Source organism: Stegastes partitus, unplaced genomic scaffold (assembly GCF_000690725.1).
Source record: "Stegastes partitus isolate 25-593 unplaced genomic scaffold, Stegastes_partitus-1.0.2 Scaffold599, whole genome shotgun sequence".
Taxonomy (NCBI): Eukaryota; Metazoa; Chordata; class Actinopteri; family Pomacentridae; genus Stegastes; species Stegastes partitus.
In genome coordinates, this window is record NW_007578330.1 from 96937 (window position 1) to 116927 (window position 19991).

Consider the following 19991-nt stretch of genomic DNA (forward strand, 5'->3'; position numbering starts at 1 on the left):
TCTGATGAATGCTGATTCTTTACAATCCTTCCTTACTGATCGTGTTTTCTTTTGACAAATTGGATTTGTTTATGAATCAAGTTTTTAAATGCACCAGACTTTTACCTTGGACTCTGCAGACATATTTATGTGGTCACATTGTTGGGACAATTCTTGCAGCATTGGTACATTTGTGAACAAAGAAGTCGTCCCCAAAGGATAAATTAGATTTAGCATGCTGTAGTCATGGCTAAGGTTTAGGTAATGTCGGCATTAAACAACAAAAACATCAGCCAGCCATGACTGAACCCAATCAGAAGTGAGGTGTCAGGAACTAAAACTAGCACAGAGTGTGAGTATTTCTCATTTTAACCCATGTAGTGTTTCCCAGTCAAGCCTTATGATGCAGCAAAGCTAAAAAGAAATCATACTGGTGCTTGTCAGTAGAACAGTAGAGTTGAATCCCAGCACCTTACTCATCGCCCATGTATGCCAGTCATGTTGTGAAAGATGGCGAGCTACGGAAAGTTGATGTCATACAGTCTGTGATCCTCTACCAAGTCGTGGCGGGAATTTATGACTTGGCAAAAGTCCCAGAGGAAATTATCTTGAGTCAATGCAAAAGCCTCCTATTGACAGAAACATATTTTTGTCTGTGAGCGTGTGCACTTTAGTTGTGACACTTAAACATGTGTGTGACATTATAGAAAATATACAGTAGCTATTGACGTGGTTTTTTTGCAATGTGGAATTGGGAAGCAAGAAAAAGAGTGATGGACGAACAGGAACAAAAAAAAACTGGAGAGGTAAGACAGATAAGAAGCAGAGTAAGAGCCATAATGACTGCAAGTGAGAGATAAAGTGAGGCAGAGGACAACTGAAACTGTAGACTGGCATCTGGTAAACACATCTTACATAATGAGGCATTTGCAGCTCTCAACAACCTGCTGCTATGCTTCACAAACAGCTCAGGCAGTCAAAACCCTGCTGGCGTGTTGTGTTTGTGTGTGAGTGTGTGTGTGTGTGTGCGAACACATCAGAGAATGTAGGCAAAGTGAATCAATACAGTGAACCATAAATGCAAAACAACATCCTGAAATATTGAGAGGCAGACACACAACGGGGCAACCTTCGTAAGACCTTCGCTGTCTTCTGTGTGACTCAAGGCACAAAAACTGAACCCTGAGAGAAAAGAGGGAGGGTGGATGAATAAAAAAACAGATGAAAGCCGAGGAGGAGAGGACCCTCTTTTCCATTTATTTATGGGTTTTGAAATAGTTGTCAGATTCCCCGAACTGAAAATGAAAAACAAAAGAGCGGGAAAATAGGTTGAATAAGAGAAGGGGATGTAAAATGAAAAGATAATTGGACAGGGAGAAATTAAAAAAAACTACCAAGGTGAAAAGATAATGAGTGAAAATTAAAACACTCTAGAAAGAAAAAAAACAAAAACCAGAAATTAGAAAGAGGTGAAAATTTTAAGCAAGACAGGAAGGATCCAGGCGAGAAGTAAGCTATGAAGAAAGATAGGAGGCAGGTGCAGGATTCCAATTAAGAAAGTGGTAATAAAGAAATCGAGGGCGGAAAAAGAAGTCAGATGGGGAACAGAATCTAGGATGGAAAAAGTGAAATAAGGTCAAATTAAGGAAGCTACAAATAATCAATTTATTAAAATTTAACGTGAAGACTTGAAATGCTCCGGGTGTTTCTATCATTAAAAACAGAAATGTGGCATAGGAATAGCTTAATATCTTGAAAAATATGCCTATTTGCTGTCTTGTTAGGAGTGCTAGGTGAGAATATTGACACTACTCTCATGCCTGTACAGTAAATATGATGCTTCAGCCAGTTAGCCAGTGTAGGGGGATCTATCAGTCACTTTCACACAAAGTGTTGCTCTTACAGTTTTAAGTAAGGATTAAATAAACAAGATATAATGTGTTAACGAGTGAGTTTCAAAAGTGCTGGTAGGATTTACCTTTACTTTAAGCTAAGCTAACCAGTTGGTGGTGCCAGCTTTGTTTTACTGAACAAACTTTTCATCTCATTGGGAAGCAAATGAAGGTATTTTCTCATACGTCTAACTTTCCCAGTCTGTTTTATTTATATCCACATCTCAAGAGCTCTCAAGTCATTTATTTTTGATAGCAGTGTCCCCACAATAAGCAAATCTTTAGTGTTCGCATGTTTTGCAGCTAATGTGGCTAATGTTACCATCAGTTTTGATCATATGCCCACAGTTCAGAGTTCTGTGGAAACTGTAAAGCTGAGGGACATTGGGAGGTTGTGGAAACTTGAAGAGTGATTTAAAACCAATAAACAAGGACTGGGCAGGTTACTGTGTTTTCATATCTCCTGTCTACCAGGGTTTACATCTGTTTCCTTCTCTCCGGCTCCCTGTGCTCACATATACTGCATTTCAACACAAACGAAACTCTCAATAAGGTTGTTCTCACTAACATATTTTTTCTGGTGTTCCAGCAGAACGGATCATGACTAAAAGAAAGTGAAATAGGGATTGAACCCCAGCCCATTAACACAACATGTTAACTGGCAGTCACTTAACAGCTATTTTTAAGCTCCTGCTCTGCAGCTAAACGGCTGATTTCATAGCTGCAACACCGTTTGACACACTCAATCCACACATGAGTTAAAAACAACTGCTGTGTTGAGAATTCTACGTTAAAATTATCGCTTAGAGAGAATGTTAAAAGCAATAGAAAATCCTGGTCTCGCACACCAACTAACTGTAACATGGAGACAAAGACATTGCTCAATAATACTATACATAACTAAACCCGAGGGTCACCATGGTGCTGTGCTTCTGGTCTTGCATGACTGAAGGCCTTCTCATATGTACAATTTTATATCCAGCCAATCCAACAGTGCGTGTTTCAGGACACACCATTTTTTACTGTCATATACCTGTCCAGTCTGTAAGCACCACAGGGACTCCGGTCCACACCGCAGCCACCTCAACAGAACAGAACACAGCACAGTCGCAGCAGTAAGAACCTTTTTTCTCTGTAGACAGATGGTCAGTGGGGAATAACACCACAGCAGCAACATCCAAAAGAGACCAGGGATGTTTAAAGGACCAATGCATCAACCAGACAAGATCACAGCAGCCCAGAGAGTCAACAGGGAATAAAGACAATGATGTATGAGCCTAAAAGGGAATCACCCTGACTGGGCAAGGAGAGGGACGTTACACAAGCCATCTGTCAAAACCATGCATTTTTTTCATTCGTCTTTTTATTGAACTTTGGGCATGTTACTAAAGAAATACAAAGCACTTTTTATGCATTTTTATGAGCTCTTTGTATGCAAACTAAGAGAGACAAAAAAAAAAGAAGCCCCATCTCATTTTAATATTAAACCTCTTCACATCATGTTCCTGCATCAAACAGAACCTGTTGTATTTACTTTGCTGCAGGCTCTACAACAAAACAACAAGGACACAAAATGAGACGAAACAGTCATCAACCCAGAATGACTGAACTGCTGTGATGTGACCCAGTGGTATTTTTAAAGTGGGAGGTTGAGGCTGTGTGTGTCTGCGTGTGTTCTACTGTGAGCCATGTAAGCTATTAATGATTTTAAAGGCAGCTTCAACTATTCATTGTTAAAACGTCTCTTTATTGCTGTCTTTATTTCTGCTTTGTCACTGTGTATTTGGCTCTTGTTTGCCTCCAACGACTTCTCTCAAAACTTAAGTTCATCAAAAGCTCGCGCACACACACACACCCACACACACACAGACTCGCTGACACATATAACAACAAGTTACGCACATACCGTGGCACTGGCTGAGGCTTAGCGTTAACAATGAGAACGGACGGCAGGCTAATGAACATGTCATGGCCGATTGGAAGGGGATTAATGAGCACAGACACACGGATGTACACACAGTGACACACACACATACACAGGCAGGCAGGTCCTCCATGCCTGACTAAACTCCAGAAGAAACCATTTTGTCCGCATGCAACAGCTTCCCTGGGGGAAAACATGTCGTTTAACACTTCACTAATGTGTCTGGGTGCTAATAAATGGCACACCCATTAGCAAAAACACACATAAAGCGAGGTGAGACATGCTTTGCAGTTTGCTTGAAAGCGTTCTAAAAAATCAAAACCAAGCAATTATGTGCTAATTTATTAAAAATGTGATAATTAATTATCATAAAATTATTGCAGCTACCAGATAAGATATTGCAGAGTAGAAAAGGGTGTATTTAATGCTAATACATGAAATCTAAACTGAAGCAGCATTTACTGGGCAAAGCAAGGCCACACAGCACACAACATATATATCTGCACCAAAGAATGGGATTATTTATTCAATGATATTGCTGTTTCTTTTAAGTCTTTTTCCTGGCTGTCAGCAGCAATTAAACATGAGCAGGGAACTGAAAGGCAATTATGATTCAGGTTCTAATTGACATTTTCAGTTGCTGGGGCAACTTGTCTTCTATTAACATTAGCTTAGAGTTAATGATGCTGAATATGGAGCGCTGCATATGTCTCTCGTAGTGAGCATTTTCTATTTTCTGCTGTCGTCCTTTCATGTATTTATTTCAGCTGCCTCACACGTCCACAGAAACATGTAAACACACACACTCAGAAGGCAAAACGCTCAGAAGAGCAGAGCAGGCTACACATCAGCTTTCAGAGGAGGGAGACAAGAACAAGAGAATAGAGAATAAAAGCAGTAAACATCCAAACACCCCTTCCTTTTTTTCCCCTCATCCAAAACAAACTCTTAAGTGCAACTCCTAAAAGTATTATTCTACTATTCGGCTCTTGATTTTGCACTTCTACTTTCTTCTGGTACATTTTGGGTCTGCTCCATTCTGCTTTTTCGCTTGTTTTCTTCCATATTTTTATTCTAATGATCAAGCTTCTTTTTTTGATTGTTCCCCTCAAGAAGTCTTTTTAAAAAGTTTCACTCAGCTGACACGCTTTGAGACAATTTCAGCCACATTAACATATATAGTGCTCCCCTAATAGCTCAACTATGTCTCATGTGCTCGGGCGTAAACCCCCATTTCTCCAGACACAAAGGCTCCATCCACAATCACTGAAGTACAGTCCATCAGAGTGTTTCCTAGTCAGCGCTTCTCTACTATGAGTTTTTGCAGTCTTTCCACCTAAGTGTGCATCTTAGTGCATGTGAGTCCCTCCCTTTGAAACTGTTGACCCTTCATGCATTTACGAACAAACCAAGAGTGATCTCCTACACCATGCTGGAAACGCGAAAGAGATTAGTGCCCACAAAAAAGCATAAACTTCACAAAGTATTTTATTTATGGTACCTAATTTATGTGCACTTGTTTCATTTCAGCTCAGTGTGAGAGTCTCTACTGATGGTTGGAGGGTTTCCCTGCTACTCTTTCTCCACTTGTGTGTTGTGCACCAGCTTATACAAGTCTGTTTCCACACCTAAGTCTGGTTCACAGACAGATATGACAAGAGGGAAAGAAATACAACAATTAGTTACGGCCATTCAATGCATTTTGCACTGAGCTTATGGTTGTGGTTGGATTATTTGTAGTTGGTTCCCATATTGACGGCCTCTCTAGTTCCAAATGAAAATGAAGGAGGGGGAATGGCACAAAAAAACCTTTAAAGGTGCTATATGCAATTATTTTATTTTGAAAGTTCAGGCACTACAGCTAACTTAGCAGCCCAATCCCATCTTGTGTTTCCCTATTTGCAGGCTGGTCAGATTGCTGTATACACGCTTCTCAATGACATTAAACTCCCCAATGAGTCTTTCATCCTGTGGAAAGACTCCAGCTCCATTGTCTCCTTTATGGCCACCTCAGTAAGCTTGCAGCAAATGAACCAGTTCTCCACCTGCTGCAGGTTCTGGTCTCAAGTTATCAGCAAATTGAGAGCAGAACAAGTTAAAGTCTGCCTTCAGGATGAGAGATCAGAGGCAAGTGAATAACATCGAGGACCGCCACAAGAGCAGCCTGACAAGGAAACATAAGACAGGACGGACCAGGACTAGCTGATTAGCAGCAACTTAACTTTCAGAATGCAAAAGAAGGTAAGAATTATGTGTTTAAATTGGAACAGTTCCTCAGTGAGTCATAATACATTAGGAAGTAGAAGCACTTATGAGTAATACAGTCGGGGCCAGAAGTTTTTGAACAGTGACACAGTTTTCATAATTTTGCTTCTGTACATCCCCACAGTGGATTTGAAATAAAGGAATCAAGATGCATTTGAAGTGTGGACTTTCAGCTTTAATTCAAGTGGTTCAACTGAACTATTCTATCAAACATTTAAGAATCGCAGACAGTTTTTTACATTATCTCTTAATTTTCAAAGGCTCAAAAGTAAATGAACAACAAATTGATAACTAGTGACCACCTGTGGCCTGCTTTCTCATGATTTCATGGCATGTTTCAAGACGTGGAGTTTGATTTGGTTTTGGTATCTGTTCATGGAAACTCGCTAAATGTGGTTCAAAGAGGTGCTGATCCAAGTGAATGAGGCCATCGTTAGGCTGGAAAATCAAAACACACATATCAGATAGGAAGTAGAAACTTTAGAAGTGGCCAAATCAGGAATGCATTCTCAAGATTAGTAACGCCAGAAGGCCTGAAAAACCACAGAAGACAACTGAAGTGATTGCAGAATACTTTTCTCATAGAAGGAAAACCTCTTCACAACATCGAGCCAAGTTCAGAATGCTCTAACTGTCAAAGTGTCAAAGTCTACAATCAAGAGACGCCTTCATGAATATAAATACAAGGTTTACCCAATGGCGCAAACCCTTTAAGACTCGAGAACAGAAATGCCAGATTAGGCTCAAAAACTTCTAAAAAAAAAAAAAAAAATACAGTTCCATTGATGATGTAACAGCTGATAAAAGCAGCAGGATGATTTCTGAAGAGTATAAAGCTTACCTTCTGCTCAGATTCCGTCAAATGCTGCAAAACTGAAAGCACATCAATCTAAAACATACCGTGGAGGCAAACCAAGGGTTTCTTAAGGCAAAGAAACTGAATGTACCGAAATGGCAGAGAGAGTCACTTGACCTCAACTCAACTGATGTGCCTTCAATCAATCTCAAGGGAGGAAACTCAGTAATTGGTGATATCTATGACGTCAAGCAGTCATTTACCACAAAGGATTTCAATCCAGGCAATATAACCTATTTAGAATGCTGTCCAATTACATTTAAGGCTGAAAAATGGAGGGACTATGTAAAATAAAAAATAAAAAAAGACTGTAATTTCTGAACAATATTTTTGATAAGCCCCTTGAATTAAAGCTGACAGTCAACACTTTAATCACATCTTGATTACTTTATTTCAGATCCATTGTGGGGCTGTACAGAGCAAAAATTAGGAGCCTATTGTACGCTTCGTCTGCCAAATGCACCACTTACTTGATTATTAGTGATCTTTGTTACTGGTTTTCAAACTGGACACAAGTGTATTACTGGACATATTATGAAAAATTCCCTTCATAAACATTTATAAATACAGTTAAGATGACAAATAGCCATTGAAGTTGCAGATATTGAGCATTATTTAAGATATACAAAAGATATTGTCGTTCATATGTTTGCATATTTAAAAAAGGAGGCCCGCGTGGGGACAAAAGCTTATTTTCCTTTCTTGCTGTTCTTTGTCCTGCACCTATATCCAGCTGGGGTTGGTTTGCAATCTCCGACTTAAGTGCTTGTTTTTCGCCCCTGTTTCCACACACAAAAGAACCTCTATATTATTGTAACTGCTCTCGCTATAATTCTCTGTCATCACTCCACTTGTGTTTATTTACCCCTTCCCTCAATCAGATGAACCAGTCTTTCATGTTATCCATTATCTAAAATTCTAAGAAATTCAGCAAACTTCGCTCAATTTGAACTGGAAGCAATTTATCTTCTGTTTATCTGTTATAAAACATAAAAGCAGTTTTCCACTAAACCTATAGTGGCACGCAATTTAAAATGCAGTGCAGAAGCCAGACGAGGATAGCAATCCTCTTGGCACATAACTAATGATGTTTATGAAGTGCATGATTTATTGAAGTGATCAAAACACTTCAGAAAATCATTTTAATACTGACAGGAAATGCCAGGAAACTGCTTGGATGTTTAACTCCCTTCAGAGGAATTTTAGCACTAGCTTGAGTTAGGTCAATTAGCGGTGTATGACCCACGTCCCTCCTCTGGGACAACTGGCTGGGAAAGCAAATCTCTTTAGTCACACAAACAAAAAGGTCTCTGAGCAAAACATTCAGGTACAGTGCAGCAGTGATGACCAGTCTAAGTGAAAGTAAACTGATCCTTTTTTTTCCCTCCTTCTTGATTTTCCATTTCCCGACACCGTTCTCTGAAGCCAAGCTTCTATGATTGCGATTGTTTGTTGACTGTGTTGGCATGTTTGGTCTCACACACACACAAATACACGACAATATGGGCTATACGAAGAGCTGGCACAAATGCACAGACATATTCAGAGAAATGTAAAGCACACATGTACTGTAAATATGCACAGATCCTAGGAAATTTCCTGGAAGATGAACTGACTGGCGCGACACTGTTACGAGATCATCAAGTAACTGCGTGTGTGTGTTCAGCACAAACACAACCTCAGAAGCTGACTGATTGATGAGTGTGAGCAGATTAATGAGTTCTACACGCCAAAGTGATTGGTGAGCTGTGTGTGTGTGTGTGTGTGTGTGTGTGTGTGTGTGTGTGTTTATTTAAGCATCTGAAGATTTTCTGCTGAAAGAATAAGATGATTCCACAAATCAAAATAAACTGAAATGCTGATCAAACAGTGCTTATCCCACATCAATATATCTCCATGTGAGGCCTCCAACTAACACCAGTTTTATTTCATCTAATAATTATGATTTCTCTTCATTGTTTTGTTTGGTTACTCAACGAATAGTTTAGTCTAAAATGCTGTAAAGCAAGAAAATGTCCACCACAAGCTTACAGAGAATAACGTATCTTCTGCTTGTTCTGTCTGCAGAACAGAAGAACAGAGGAACATCCTACACAGAACTAAATGCTATGTTTACGAACCAGTTTGTGCTAGCAGATAGCTGACAGTTAGCCAATGTGTGCTTGTAACTTGTTGAACAAGATGATGATTCACAGTGGAGCTGATGGTACGAGCTACTCGCTTACATGAGTCGTATAAGCGGTACTTCATTTAAGGCTAAAAACAACAACAATACTTCAGGGTCCTTAAACCCTCTGAAGTCCAAAATCCACCAACAGGAAACTGTAAAAACAGAAACAATCAGCGGGTTTTCAAATTGTAGACGGTCCTTGAACTACTCATGTGTGATGTGCTGTTTCATTGGAAAACATCAAATCTAAGCTCAAAATCATGATGTTTCTTCAAAATCACATCATTCTACGTTAGTCATTTAAAGATTTGCCTAAAAATAAACCCACAAAGCAGATTCTACAGACATTAGTGGCTTAGCTGTGACAAAACAGTCCTCGACTAAAATTCACAGGGCACAAACACGAGTTCTTTTATGCTGAACTGCAGGCTTTGGTTCCAGAAACAAAACGCAAGTAGCAAAATGTCTATAGTATGGGGAGTCGCCATTTCTTTCCAGTTTTGGCAACAACTGAGGGCATTTGTAGAGTTTTTCTTACTTGTGATTTATGCCATTTTAACTTTGTTATCCTGCACAAAATTTATTTTACAAAAGACGTTTTTGAGTTTGCTCTACTTCTATCCATGGTTGTGCTGTTTCCATAGATGTGCGGGACTTTTTATTGCAGTGATAAATGAGACTGCAGTAACTAAAAATGTGACCGGAGCGAAAAGCACCCAGAAACTGCTCGGAGTTTAGAGGATTAAAAGCAACACCAATTTTAATAATCTCAGGTGGCTCTTGTAGAAAAGAGGATGTTAGGTTTTCTTTTGAATTTCACAGAGATGGTAAAAAATACTGGAGGCGATTTTTACATGGGTTTATCTTTGTTGCATCATCTTCTATTCCAATAATATCTGAAAGCTTTCGTGCTGTTTGCATTAAAGAACAGCAACCTTTTACTGTTCTGAGTTTTTACAGATCATCTGGTGCATCAGGGTATTTTTAAAACATCTTTGGGACTGACAGCCTTTTTCTGCGATGGTCCAATTTGTGTACTATAATTGCACTATGATTTCAACTAGCTCTACTTCAATGTTGAAATTGCACATATAAGATTTTATCTGTACCCCTCAAAAGAAATCATCTCTATCTCCAACAACACTAAAATCTATATACTCTGTTTTAATTAAGGCGCGATGAGGGTGGCTTGTCTAAGAGCACCTTGGCCACAATAATTCCAGAAGGTGAAGGTTTAACTCATTCAGTTTCCTCAAGCAGACCATCCAGAGGGATTTCTATCAAGCTCTGCATGGTGAAAAATTTAAATATCAATTATCTTCAAGCCCGAGCCTCAGAATCCCGCTGGCCTGCCTCGCCTGCTCTCCACTCTAAATGTGCGAACGTGGTCAGTGAGGCTATCTGCTCGATTGGATGTGTTTTCATATGTGTTCATACATATGTAGCAATGTGTTCAAGTGTGACGGTAGATCTCAGTGTGTGTTTTGCATACAATAATGTGAATCCACATGCATCTTCATGGGTGTGTGAGGTCCTGACGACTCGCCGTCACACTTGGAAGGTGACGACAAACAGAGAAGCTGCTCTTTATTAATGGGCCACATCACATACAGACTCGCAAGTTTCTGCTGCTATACTTGTGAGAGCACATCCCTCTGGCTCCTAACCTATGCAATCTGTCTATCTTATATTACCATTCTGTTTCTCCACTTTCATTTCACTGCTGTTATATTTGTCTCCTCTGAACATACACCATCTATTGCACCCTTCCTTTGCTGCTCTCTCTGAGATTTCTCTCTCTTTTTCTTCATGAAAAAAAGAGGACACACGTCAGTGTCTGGACCACACCAGCAAGAAACACAACTACAACTTTGGAAACACGTTAAAAGGTTTGTAAAGAGTGAGAGTGGACAGATTAGTTTTGTTTGTTGAGGAATTTTGAAGAGTCTACTGAAGAGAATTCTGGAAATACCTTCAGAACTGGAAATAAGGCAATGTAGTGGATTCACTGGGCAGAAACATCCTCACAATTTGCATCTCCACCCCTCCTGTTTTTTAAGTTAAACTGCTCTCAAAGCATTTATTACAGTGATGTGTGTCACATTTCAAATGAAACCGCAAGTCTTTACCTTCCGGCAACATTAGCTGTTGGTGTGTGCAATGAAGTGACGGAAATAAAAGATCATCTTGAATTTGCATTGAATTCATGTTATTATCCTTAATTCATAGCTACAACCTGCATATAACTGTGCATCCATCTCCACACCTATTTCTCTTGTTCGAATTACTCACGGAGCTGCATGAATACGTTAATATTTAAACATATTAATATCTATGCAATGCAATCATTGCAGCATATTAATATAGCTATACGGCAACGATATGTTAATATATCACAAGAAAGGCCAGAAGTAGAGCTCTGTAATTACGCTTGTTAAATATTTGTACATACCAAATGAATAATGTGATGAAGACGGATCAAACTTCTGCAAACTAATATCTTTTCTAATTTCTTCACACATTTTCACACTCCTGCTTCTCAGTTCGCCACTTCTGCTGGTAGGCTCCTGCATGCGAATGCCTCAGTGGATAAAATGCTGCCCTTTATTTCCGTTATGCACTCAGCACATGTTTTTCCTATTTTCCAAGTCATACAGCATCCCAGCGTCATGGTTCTGACATTACCAGATTCCAGACAATCTCCCGATCAAATTTAAATTAAATTGCTAGTATTTTATGATAAGATAAATGTAAAACTATTAAAATTTCAAGATGCGAATTTGCTTTCCCTTGACATAAAGGCTAATATAAACAAATCTGAAAGCATTATCATATAAATAGATGGAGGATCTAGACAGCCCAGGCTGTTCTGAAAATAACAAGATACAGCATGTATGGCTAACCATAAAGGTAGTGAAATTACTCTGCCAATCCCCCAGGGCTCAGAGGGTTAAAGACTAAAAAGCGCATCAGCCCTTGACACAGTGTGAAAGTATGCGTGTGCGTGTTTTGTGATGTCTGATGTGACCATGTGATTGCCTACGATACCAGCTTCAGGCTTTGAGGACACAAACACGAGTTCTGTCATGTGTTTTTGATAACCAAGAATCCTCATAGGCAAGTAACGGTTATTAAAATGTGCTGCTAAGATACACACACTTTCACACAAACAGCAAAGTAGGACACTAAGCCAGTGGGTATGAAACTGATAACCCCATGATGCAGTATATGCATCTCAGTTCTTTTTCTCTTTCTACATCTTTCATCTCTTCTCTGTTTCGCATCCCATCTGCCCATGAATGCGATCAAGAGCTTGTGGAGATCTAACATGCCCTGCTGACAGTTTGGACAAGAAGCAAAGGATAAAGAAAAAAAAAAAAAAAAACGCCCCAAACATTAAGCCTGTGGATTTGAGTCGACATAGCATGATCTCCTCACACTTTCACAAAGTGATCACATACAGTTGTTTATTTGATCAGATTGGCTTGTGGTCAATACTGCAGCAGTATTAGCAGTTCATGAGCTGAATAATTTCTTTTAAACCAGGATTTAAAGAGCAAAATTACCCTGAATGCATTTTTATGTACTGCAACAGCCTTGGGGAGCTTCGCTGTAGGGGGAGGGAGGCTTTGCACACTGCAAAAAGAGTCCATGGCAGCCAGTCGCTGGTTCTTGCACAAGTCACCATTTGTTACCCTGCTTATTCAATATGAAACTGCACCAGTGGAGTGAGATAAACTCTGCTAGTTTCCAGCACAGTCTCACTGGGTAATCTATTTAAAAACTCTCCTTGATTTGCAATGGAAAACATTAAAACAGTAGAAAATGACTTGAGGAGTAATTACATGACTATGTACATATTCTGCTTGTTTCCATTATGAGAAATATGATCGCCAGTAATGTCAAAATAACACAAATCAACCTCGATTATCCACCAAATGTAGTAAAGAATTCAGTTCAGTGAGACGGCATGGTGGGGGCTTTCGGCTAACGTCCTACACTCTCAGTTACCATTCCTAACATTTTGATATTCAGTCGGGAAAGTTTACCTGTTTTTTTTTTTTTTTTGCTGCTTATGAAGTTTACCATCACTCATGCAAAAACACAACAGCGTGTGATCAGGCAGTGACAGATGTATTTGTCATTTTTATCTAAAGACACCTAACCAAGCTAATTTTCTTGCCGCTATGATGAAGAATTACATATTATTTCAACTGATTTTGAGACAGCAGTGAACCATCTGATGAACTCTTTATACAGTGTCGTCGTGTTTAAAAAACATATTGAAATACAACCCATATTTTTCCTGAACACCCCCTCTAGAAAGCTCAAAGCACCAAATTAATATAACAACACTGACAACAGAGAAGACTACAGTACTGCACTATAGCAGGCTCTTGTATATATATGTATTCTACAGGGCACTGCAACTGTCACGTATGTGTTTGTGTTTATGTTAGCATGAGAGTCGGGTGTACAGTGTGCGCTGCTGAAATAGCCAGCGGGAGCACTAAAATGAAATGAAATGAATTCCAGAGAATTAATTAGGAGCTATAAAATTGAACTGTGGTGCTCCTTGATTATGTGTGCTCCACGTCGAGCGGAGGCCCACTGGGCACCGCATGTGATCCTTCTACAGGGGTTAGTTAACATGCCAAAGACAGCCCATAATAAGAAGGGGGCGGGAGAGGAGGTGGGAGGGTAAAGAAACAAAGGGAAGATGTTGAGGTCAGTAAAGGACGTTTTAGAGGGTAAGAAGAAGGTCAAGTTGTGAGGAGTAACAGAATCCGTTCATCTTTGAGAAACATTTCATGTAATATCAGCCCTAAAACTCTTCAGTTCCTAATCAAAGCTGATTAGAAAAACTAGCGCTTTTATCATGAATAATGACGAATTATTCGATTCAAGCAAACTCCTGAAAAAAGTTGATTTACAAGGTGATTATCAAGCCCACTGACAAACGCTTTTCTTCTGCCTCAGAGAATTGCTATTTTATGATTCATCGCTACACTAAGCAAGCACTTGAGTTGGATATTTTGTCAGTGTTGTGTCACGCATCGTGCGCTCACTGAGAAAACAACTGGCTTTAATCATCAAGGTGCGAAACGCTGGCGCTGCGCTCGTGTGTCTGATACTATCTGCTCAGTGACAGAAGTGAGAGGACTGAATTAATGTCAACTTGATGAGCTTGATTTGTTGTTGCATTTGAATTTGCTGAGTGTTGACTTCAAGCAATTCGCAATGATCGCATTATTAATCTATTCTGTTGTTGTCATACAGCTCTGTTAGAGAAGTAGCAGACGCAGTGAAGTTTTCTGGGCATGTCAGTTGTATACGACAATGTTTGGAACACAGGAAAGGCTGTCCATTTCTGATTTGATGATGCTGGCACACATTACATAACGAATATTTCTCTGACACTCCGCTGGTTGCCCTGGAGGTTCCTTCCTCAAAATAATCATAATGCAGCAATTTTATTACATTCCACACAAATATGCATGAGTCAGTTCTGTATCTTCATTTCAGCTGTAGATGATGAACCCACTGTAGCTTCAGGCTGCCTGGTCTTGGCTTCTCCCTCTGGATCACATTAACAATGGATCCTCCATGTAATCAATGTCAGACCTTCACTTTAACGATCAAATGATTGTCGACTGTGTTAAAAAATGAACCTGGCCACATGGCAGTGGGGGCGGGAGAAAACAATTGCAGGCACTCAGTAAGGTTTCAGGTAAAAATCTTTTACAATGGCTGCGTGTCACCACTGTATAGCACGTGTTGTTTTGTTTTTTTTATTTGCTTTCTCTTTCTTATAGACATTATAGTGGCTGTCTGGATGCTGGTGGGGATGGGCTTGGAAGAAACGGTTCAACAACCCAATTATTAACAACAGATAACCAGCCTTTTTGAAGTAGGCTACCTGATTGATTCGTTTGATGGTGCAAATTGAATACAGAACAACAAAGCAAAACACAGGCCTTTCACTGGTCCTGATTTGTCATTGTTGAGGTTTACACGTGAGATTGCAGGACAATGCGGACATTTGTGTACAACACAGCCTTACAAATACAAATACATATAATCAAACAACAATGCTCTTCTCACTAAATTTAGAGGCAAGTTTAACGAAATAAAAATCTGTTTTAAAATGCCGTTTGAGTCAAATCAGTACCGCAGGAAGGGAAGTCAGAGCACACTGATTTCCATACATAATTGCAGAAAGGAAGCTGGAAACCCAACAAGCACGGTTAAATCTCTCAAACCCTGGTTGCAAAGGCTTACCTGGGTTTTTGTTACCAAGATGTGATGTTTATACGCCCCAACATAATGGAAAATTTAGATACTCTAAACTACTATGAGTGTCTCTGAGCAGCAGAGGCAGAGAGAGGAATGTAGATGAAACAAAATAGAAACAATCAAGAGGAGAGAAACAGACTGAGATGTTTACCATTGTGTGTGTGTGTGTGTGTCTGTGTGTGTGTGTGTGTGTGTGTGTGTGTGTGGGTGCAGGTGTTTAAGCTACTTGTGGGTGGATGCTGTGATGTTCAATAATGCATCAGGTGCCTCTACAACACATTCATTAGTGTGTGTGTGTGTGTGTGCACATTCACCTGTGGGCGGATGACTCTCTCGATGTTCTTCAGGGCCGTATCGGGGGAGGGGGGCGAGCAGTCTGGTGTGGGGCCTGTTGAGCAGTTGCCATGGCTACCGTGCTCCCCCTCACTCACTGTTGCATGGGACAAGTGACCTTGGAGGGAGAAGATGAGGAAGCGAGAAAACAGTGAGAGACAGGTTAAAGAGAAAAAAAATAAAAGGGGGGGGGGGTTTGTTTGTTTTTCCCTGATAGCCTTACGACCAAAAGCATCGCACAGCAGAGTTTCAGGAGTTCCTGCTCATTTGGATGTTGCTCGTAAAACTGATGAAAATGTAGGAAGCTCAACAGGAAAGAGTCTGCACGAGCAGTTCTGTGACACAGTTATGGAACTTAACGCTGTGTCAGCATGCTCACGCAGCAACAGTTAAAAACGGGAATGTTTAGTCAGTCCAATGTTTACCATCGTAGCTTAGCCTGCTACTGTGCTAACATTTGCAAAACACAAGGTACAGCTGAGGTTGATGGAAACATGAGTTTGTCAGGTGTTTGTACCAAATTTAAAAGAAATCTGTCGAGTAGTTGTGATACTACAGATTGGACTTAAAGTGGTGAACTGATCCACCTCTACTCTGCTAACGTGGCTAAAAAAGCTTAAGAAATTTTGCATACTAAGCCCAAAACAACTAACAACGTGATGCAACGATTATACAGTGATATTTAAGAGAACATCTGTTACAATGAAATGAAGTTTAAATAAATGTAATGGTTAAAATACTGATGTTTATGCATATGCAAGGGCATTAATCAGCCCCAGCTAATTGTGATATGGTATTAAATAATCAAACAGCAGGAAATATGAGATGAATGTAGACCTCATTGTTTTTTCTTACACTGCTACTTCAATTTCATGTCCACACTAAAGGTGTATTTCTTCTTCTTTGGATTGAGCTTATTAGCTCTTCTTCTGTTTTTTGCTTGAACTGGAGACCACCAAGTTTTTGTGATTTTGTTTGTCACAATTAAACCGCCGCCAAAGTCTGACAAAATTGGTTTTTGGTTCTAGAACAAAGAGCAAAGTGTTGGTGCTGCTCTCGAAGCAGTTTACCTGGCTGAGAGCTGGTTCTTTGGCTGTTGACATGCAAAGTGCTGATTAAAATACCTTGGTGGAAAAAGGGTAATAATGTATTCCCACCCTATAATTCAGTCGCAATCACAGAATGATGAGAAAGAGGAGAGGAGACAATATTTTGTAACTTGACAAGCATCAGCAACAACCGCAGTAGGGAAATATGACTACTGTCCAGTGCAGTTTGATGTCTGTATCAGTTTTATACACACACACACACACACAGTATATGCAGCTCAATGCAGGACTGCGAGTCAGAGCTAATTTCCCCAGTGTATGATCATTTAACAGAGGAAGAGGGGGAAGCATGAGAAAAAGAAAAGAAGAAGGGATGAAAGAAGAGGGGACTGCAGAAGAAGCCCAAATTTAATCTCAGAGAGAGAAAGCATCTGTCTTAATCATGTGGAACAGACACAAAACAGAGACCAGCACACCTTTCCCACAATACTGTTGTGAGAGGTGCTCACACACAAAACACACACACACACACACACTTACACACACTGACACGTTTTCTGTCAGCTGCCACCTGCCTTCATGGATCCCATCAGATGCCAGAATGTCATCCAATTACGTTGTGAGACCCAGCCAGGACTATTAACACACACAGGCTGACATCACCATCAGTAAAGCAGAGTCACATAATCGCTGCGGAGGGATTGTCGCTTAAAGATACAGTAAGTTAATTGACAATGATCTCATTTCAAATTCATAAACTGGAAACATAAAAAAGCAGTATTCCTTGTTGTTCTAACTTGGATGCTGTTAATGGTGTGATTTTTCACAACACCCACAAATTTTCACCTCCTCAAAAACAATGTGGGGCTGCTGCTGATGTTCCGTATAATGACACATCATATACAGTGTTCTGGTATCTCATGGGTTGCAAACACCTTTGCGATACATTTGCCAGGTTGTTTGGGATGCAGAGGAGGAATTTTTAATCTCCATGCATTTGTTCTCATGAAACAACAGAATACCTGACAGACAGCAGGACTGAGATGTCATATTTGTTGTCCACATACTTGGCAGATTCAGGGAAAAAACAAAACAATTACTGTCAGTCTTCTTTTTACAGGATTTTTAGCAGCTTTTATGTAAACATGTTGTTGGTTATTCTCAATATGGGGTGATCTAATCACCAAGGGCTCTTATTAAAAGGACATAAATGTCTTGGAGCGGTGAGTTCAATTTCTATCCTTTACCAGAGAAGTATATCAAGTCAAAAAGCTGAAAATCTATCTTGGTGTCATACAGTGTAGCTGTGGGGTGACACAACACTGGTCTCATCTCATTTGATCATCCACCCATTTGTTACTGGAGGATCTGATTTGCTAAAAGGTAAGTGAAATTTTTTTTTAAATGGCTTTAATGTTTACTAATCCTGCTATTTACTGATTGTTCAGGCCAACTGGACAACTGTCAGATGAATTTTATACTTGTTATCCTCCTACAGTTATTGTATGCGTCTGCATCTTTGACACTTGTTTCCACTTGTCTTTATTGAGCTGTATATATTGTATACTGTGTATTTATGAAGCTGTATGTTTAAAAAGGTTTGCCAACCATATAAACTACAGCCAATTTTCAAGGCATTTGTACAGCTAGTAGAAGGACACCGGTAAACATTACTCTGACTCACTTCTTTAATAAAGTGAATAAAGTAATTGAATATAAAGCACACAGAAAAATATCAGCAAGAAGGGCACATAGCGTTCCAAGAGAAAGCGCTGAGGTTCATTTGAATTCTAATCATAACATTGAGAAAACACTGGCAGTAATGATAAACTAGCATAACAGCGAGACGGCCAAGGTTTGCCAAGATGTTTGCATCATGAAGCACATTTACAGACACAACAAGAAGTCTTGTAACATAATTTAATAACTAAAACGCAGGCCCTAAATACGTCACTAGAATTCGAATAAATCAGCCTTGTGTTTCTTTTCGTTGCATTGTGCAGCTCCACTGTGAAGCTGCTGGAAAATTGCAAGTGTTTACTGCTTTGTCAGAATCTGCCGCCATCCTATTTTTATTTTGATTTTCAACAGTCTGGACGCAAACATGGAGACACACACACACACATCTCTCCTGCAGGCAAAGTAGCACAGCTTCGCAGCATGGCCTCACGTCTATCAGATGTGTGTGAATGGCTGTGCAAACACAGACAGTGGTGCTGACTACATTTTACTTAGGTTGGCGCAAGTACAGACCTGTAGACAGACAGACACAGAGACACAGGAATGCACGCATCATAAAGGAATTGCTTGGAGCCGAATCAATGATTAAATGTGGGCGTAAATAGATGAAATAAAAGCTGGAAAAATGAGGAGAAAAAAAGAGGCGAAAGGAAGGATGCAACAGAGGGATATATATAGATAGAGATGGAGGTTTTTGTCCTATTGAGTAAATAAGCCTGTCAACACTGAGGCTTTGATGATGGATGTGAGATGTGTCTTTGTGTGTGTGCGCAAGTGTGTGTATGTGTGAGTGCAAGAGAGAGAGAGAGAGAGAGAGTGTGTGTGTGTGTGTGTGTGTGTGTGTGTGCGCGCGCTTCTCACTGTGCTTCCTTCAGATCTGCCTTGGGCTCACTCCTGGGAAACACACTCAGTCCTGCTTTCCAAAGGGAATGTATGTATTTGTATTGGAGCATGAATATTAAAGTGCGTACACACCAATTACCCACAACATTAAAACCCCTGATGGGTGAAGTAAATAATATTGATTATCTTGTTGTAATGGCACATGTCAAGAAGTGGGATATACAAGCAGCAAGTGAACCGTCAGTTCTTTAAGTTGTTGTGTCCGGAGCAGGAAAAATGGGCAAATTGAAGGATCTGAGTGTCTTTCAACAAGGACTAAACTGTGATGTATACATGACAGAGCATCTCCAGAACAGCCACACTTGTGGGGCGTTCTCTGTATACAGTGGTTAGTATTTAACAAAAGTTGTCCACGGAAGGCCGGGGTATGTGGTCCAATCCTGCAGAAGAGCTACTGGAGCACAAATGGCTAAAAACCTTACATGGCTGTGGCAGAAAGTTGTAAACCATACAGTGCATCTCAGCTTTCTGCATATCTGTGTATATGGAGCAATGGAGTAAGGTAGGCCTGATGAACTACATTTTCTTTAACATTATGTGGATGTCTGGATGCGTGCTCACCATTTACCCCAAGCAGAAATGA

At 40.0% G+C, this 19991-nt stretch overlaps 1 protein-coding gene across 7 annotated transcripts in view; it reads right to left on the reverse strand.

Moving 5' to 3' along the window:
* anks1b (ankyrin repeat and sterile alpha motif domain containing 1B) overlaps positions 1-19991 on the reverse strand; it is a 262428-nt gene that overhangs the window by 86600 nt on the left and 155837 nt on the right. For all 7 annotated transcript variants that reach the window (XM_008289214.1, XM_008289208.1, XM_008289209.1 and 4 more), the window contains one exon: positions 15686-15834. In XM_008289214.1, the coding sequence (XP_008287436.1) occupies positions 15686-15834 (149 nt within the window). The remainder of the gene's footprint in view (positions 1-15685; positions 15835-19991) is intronic.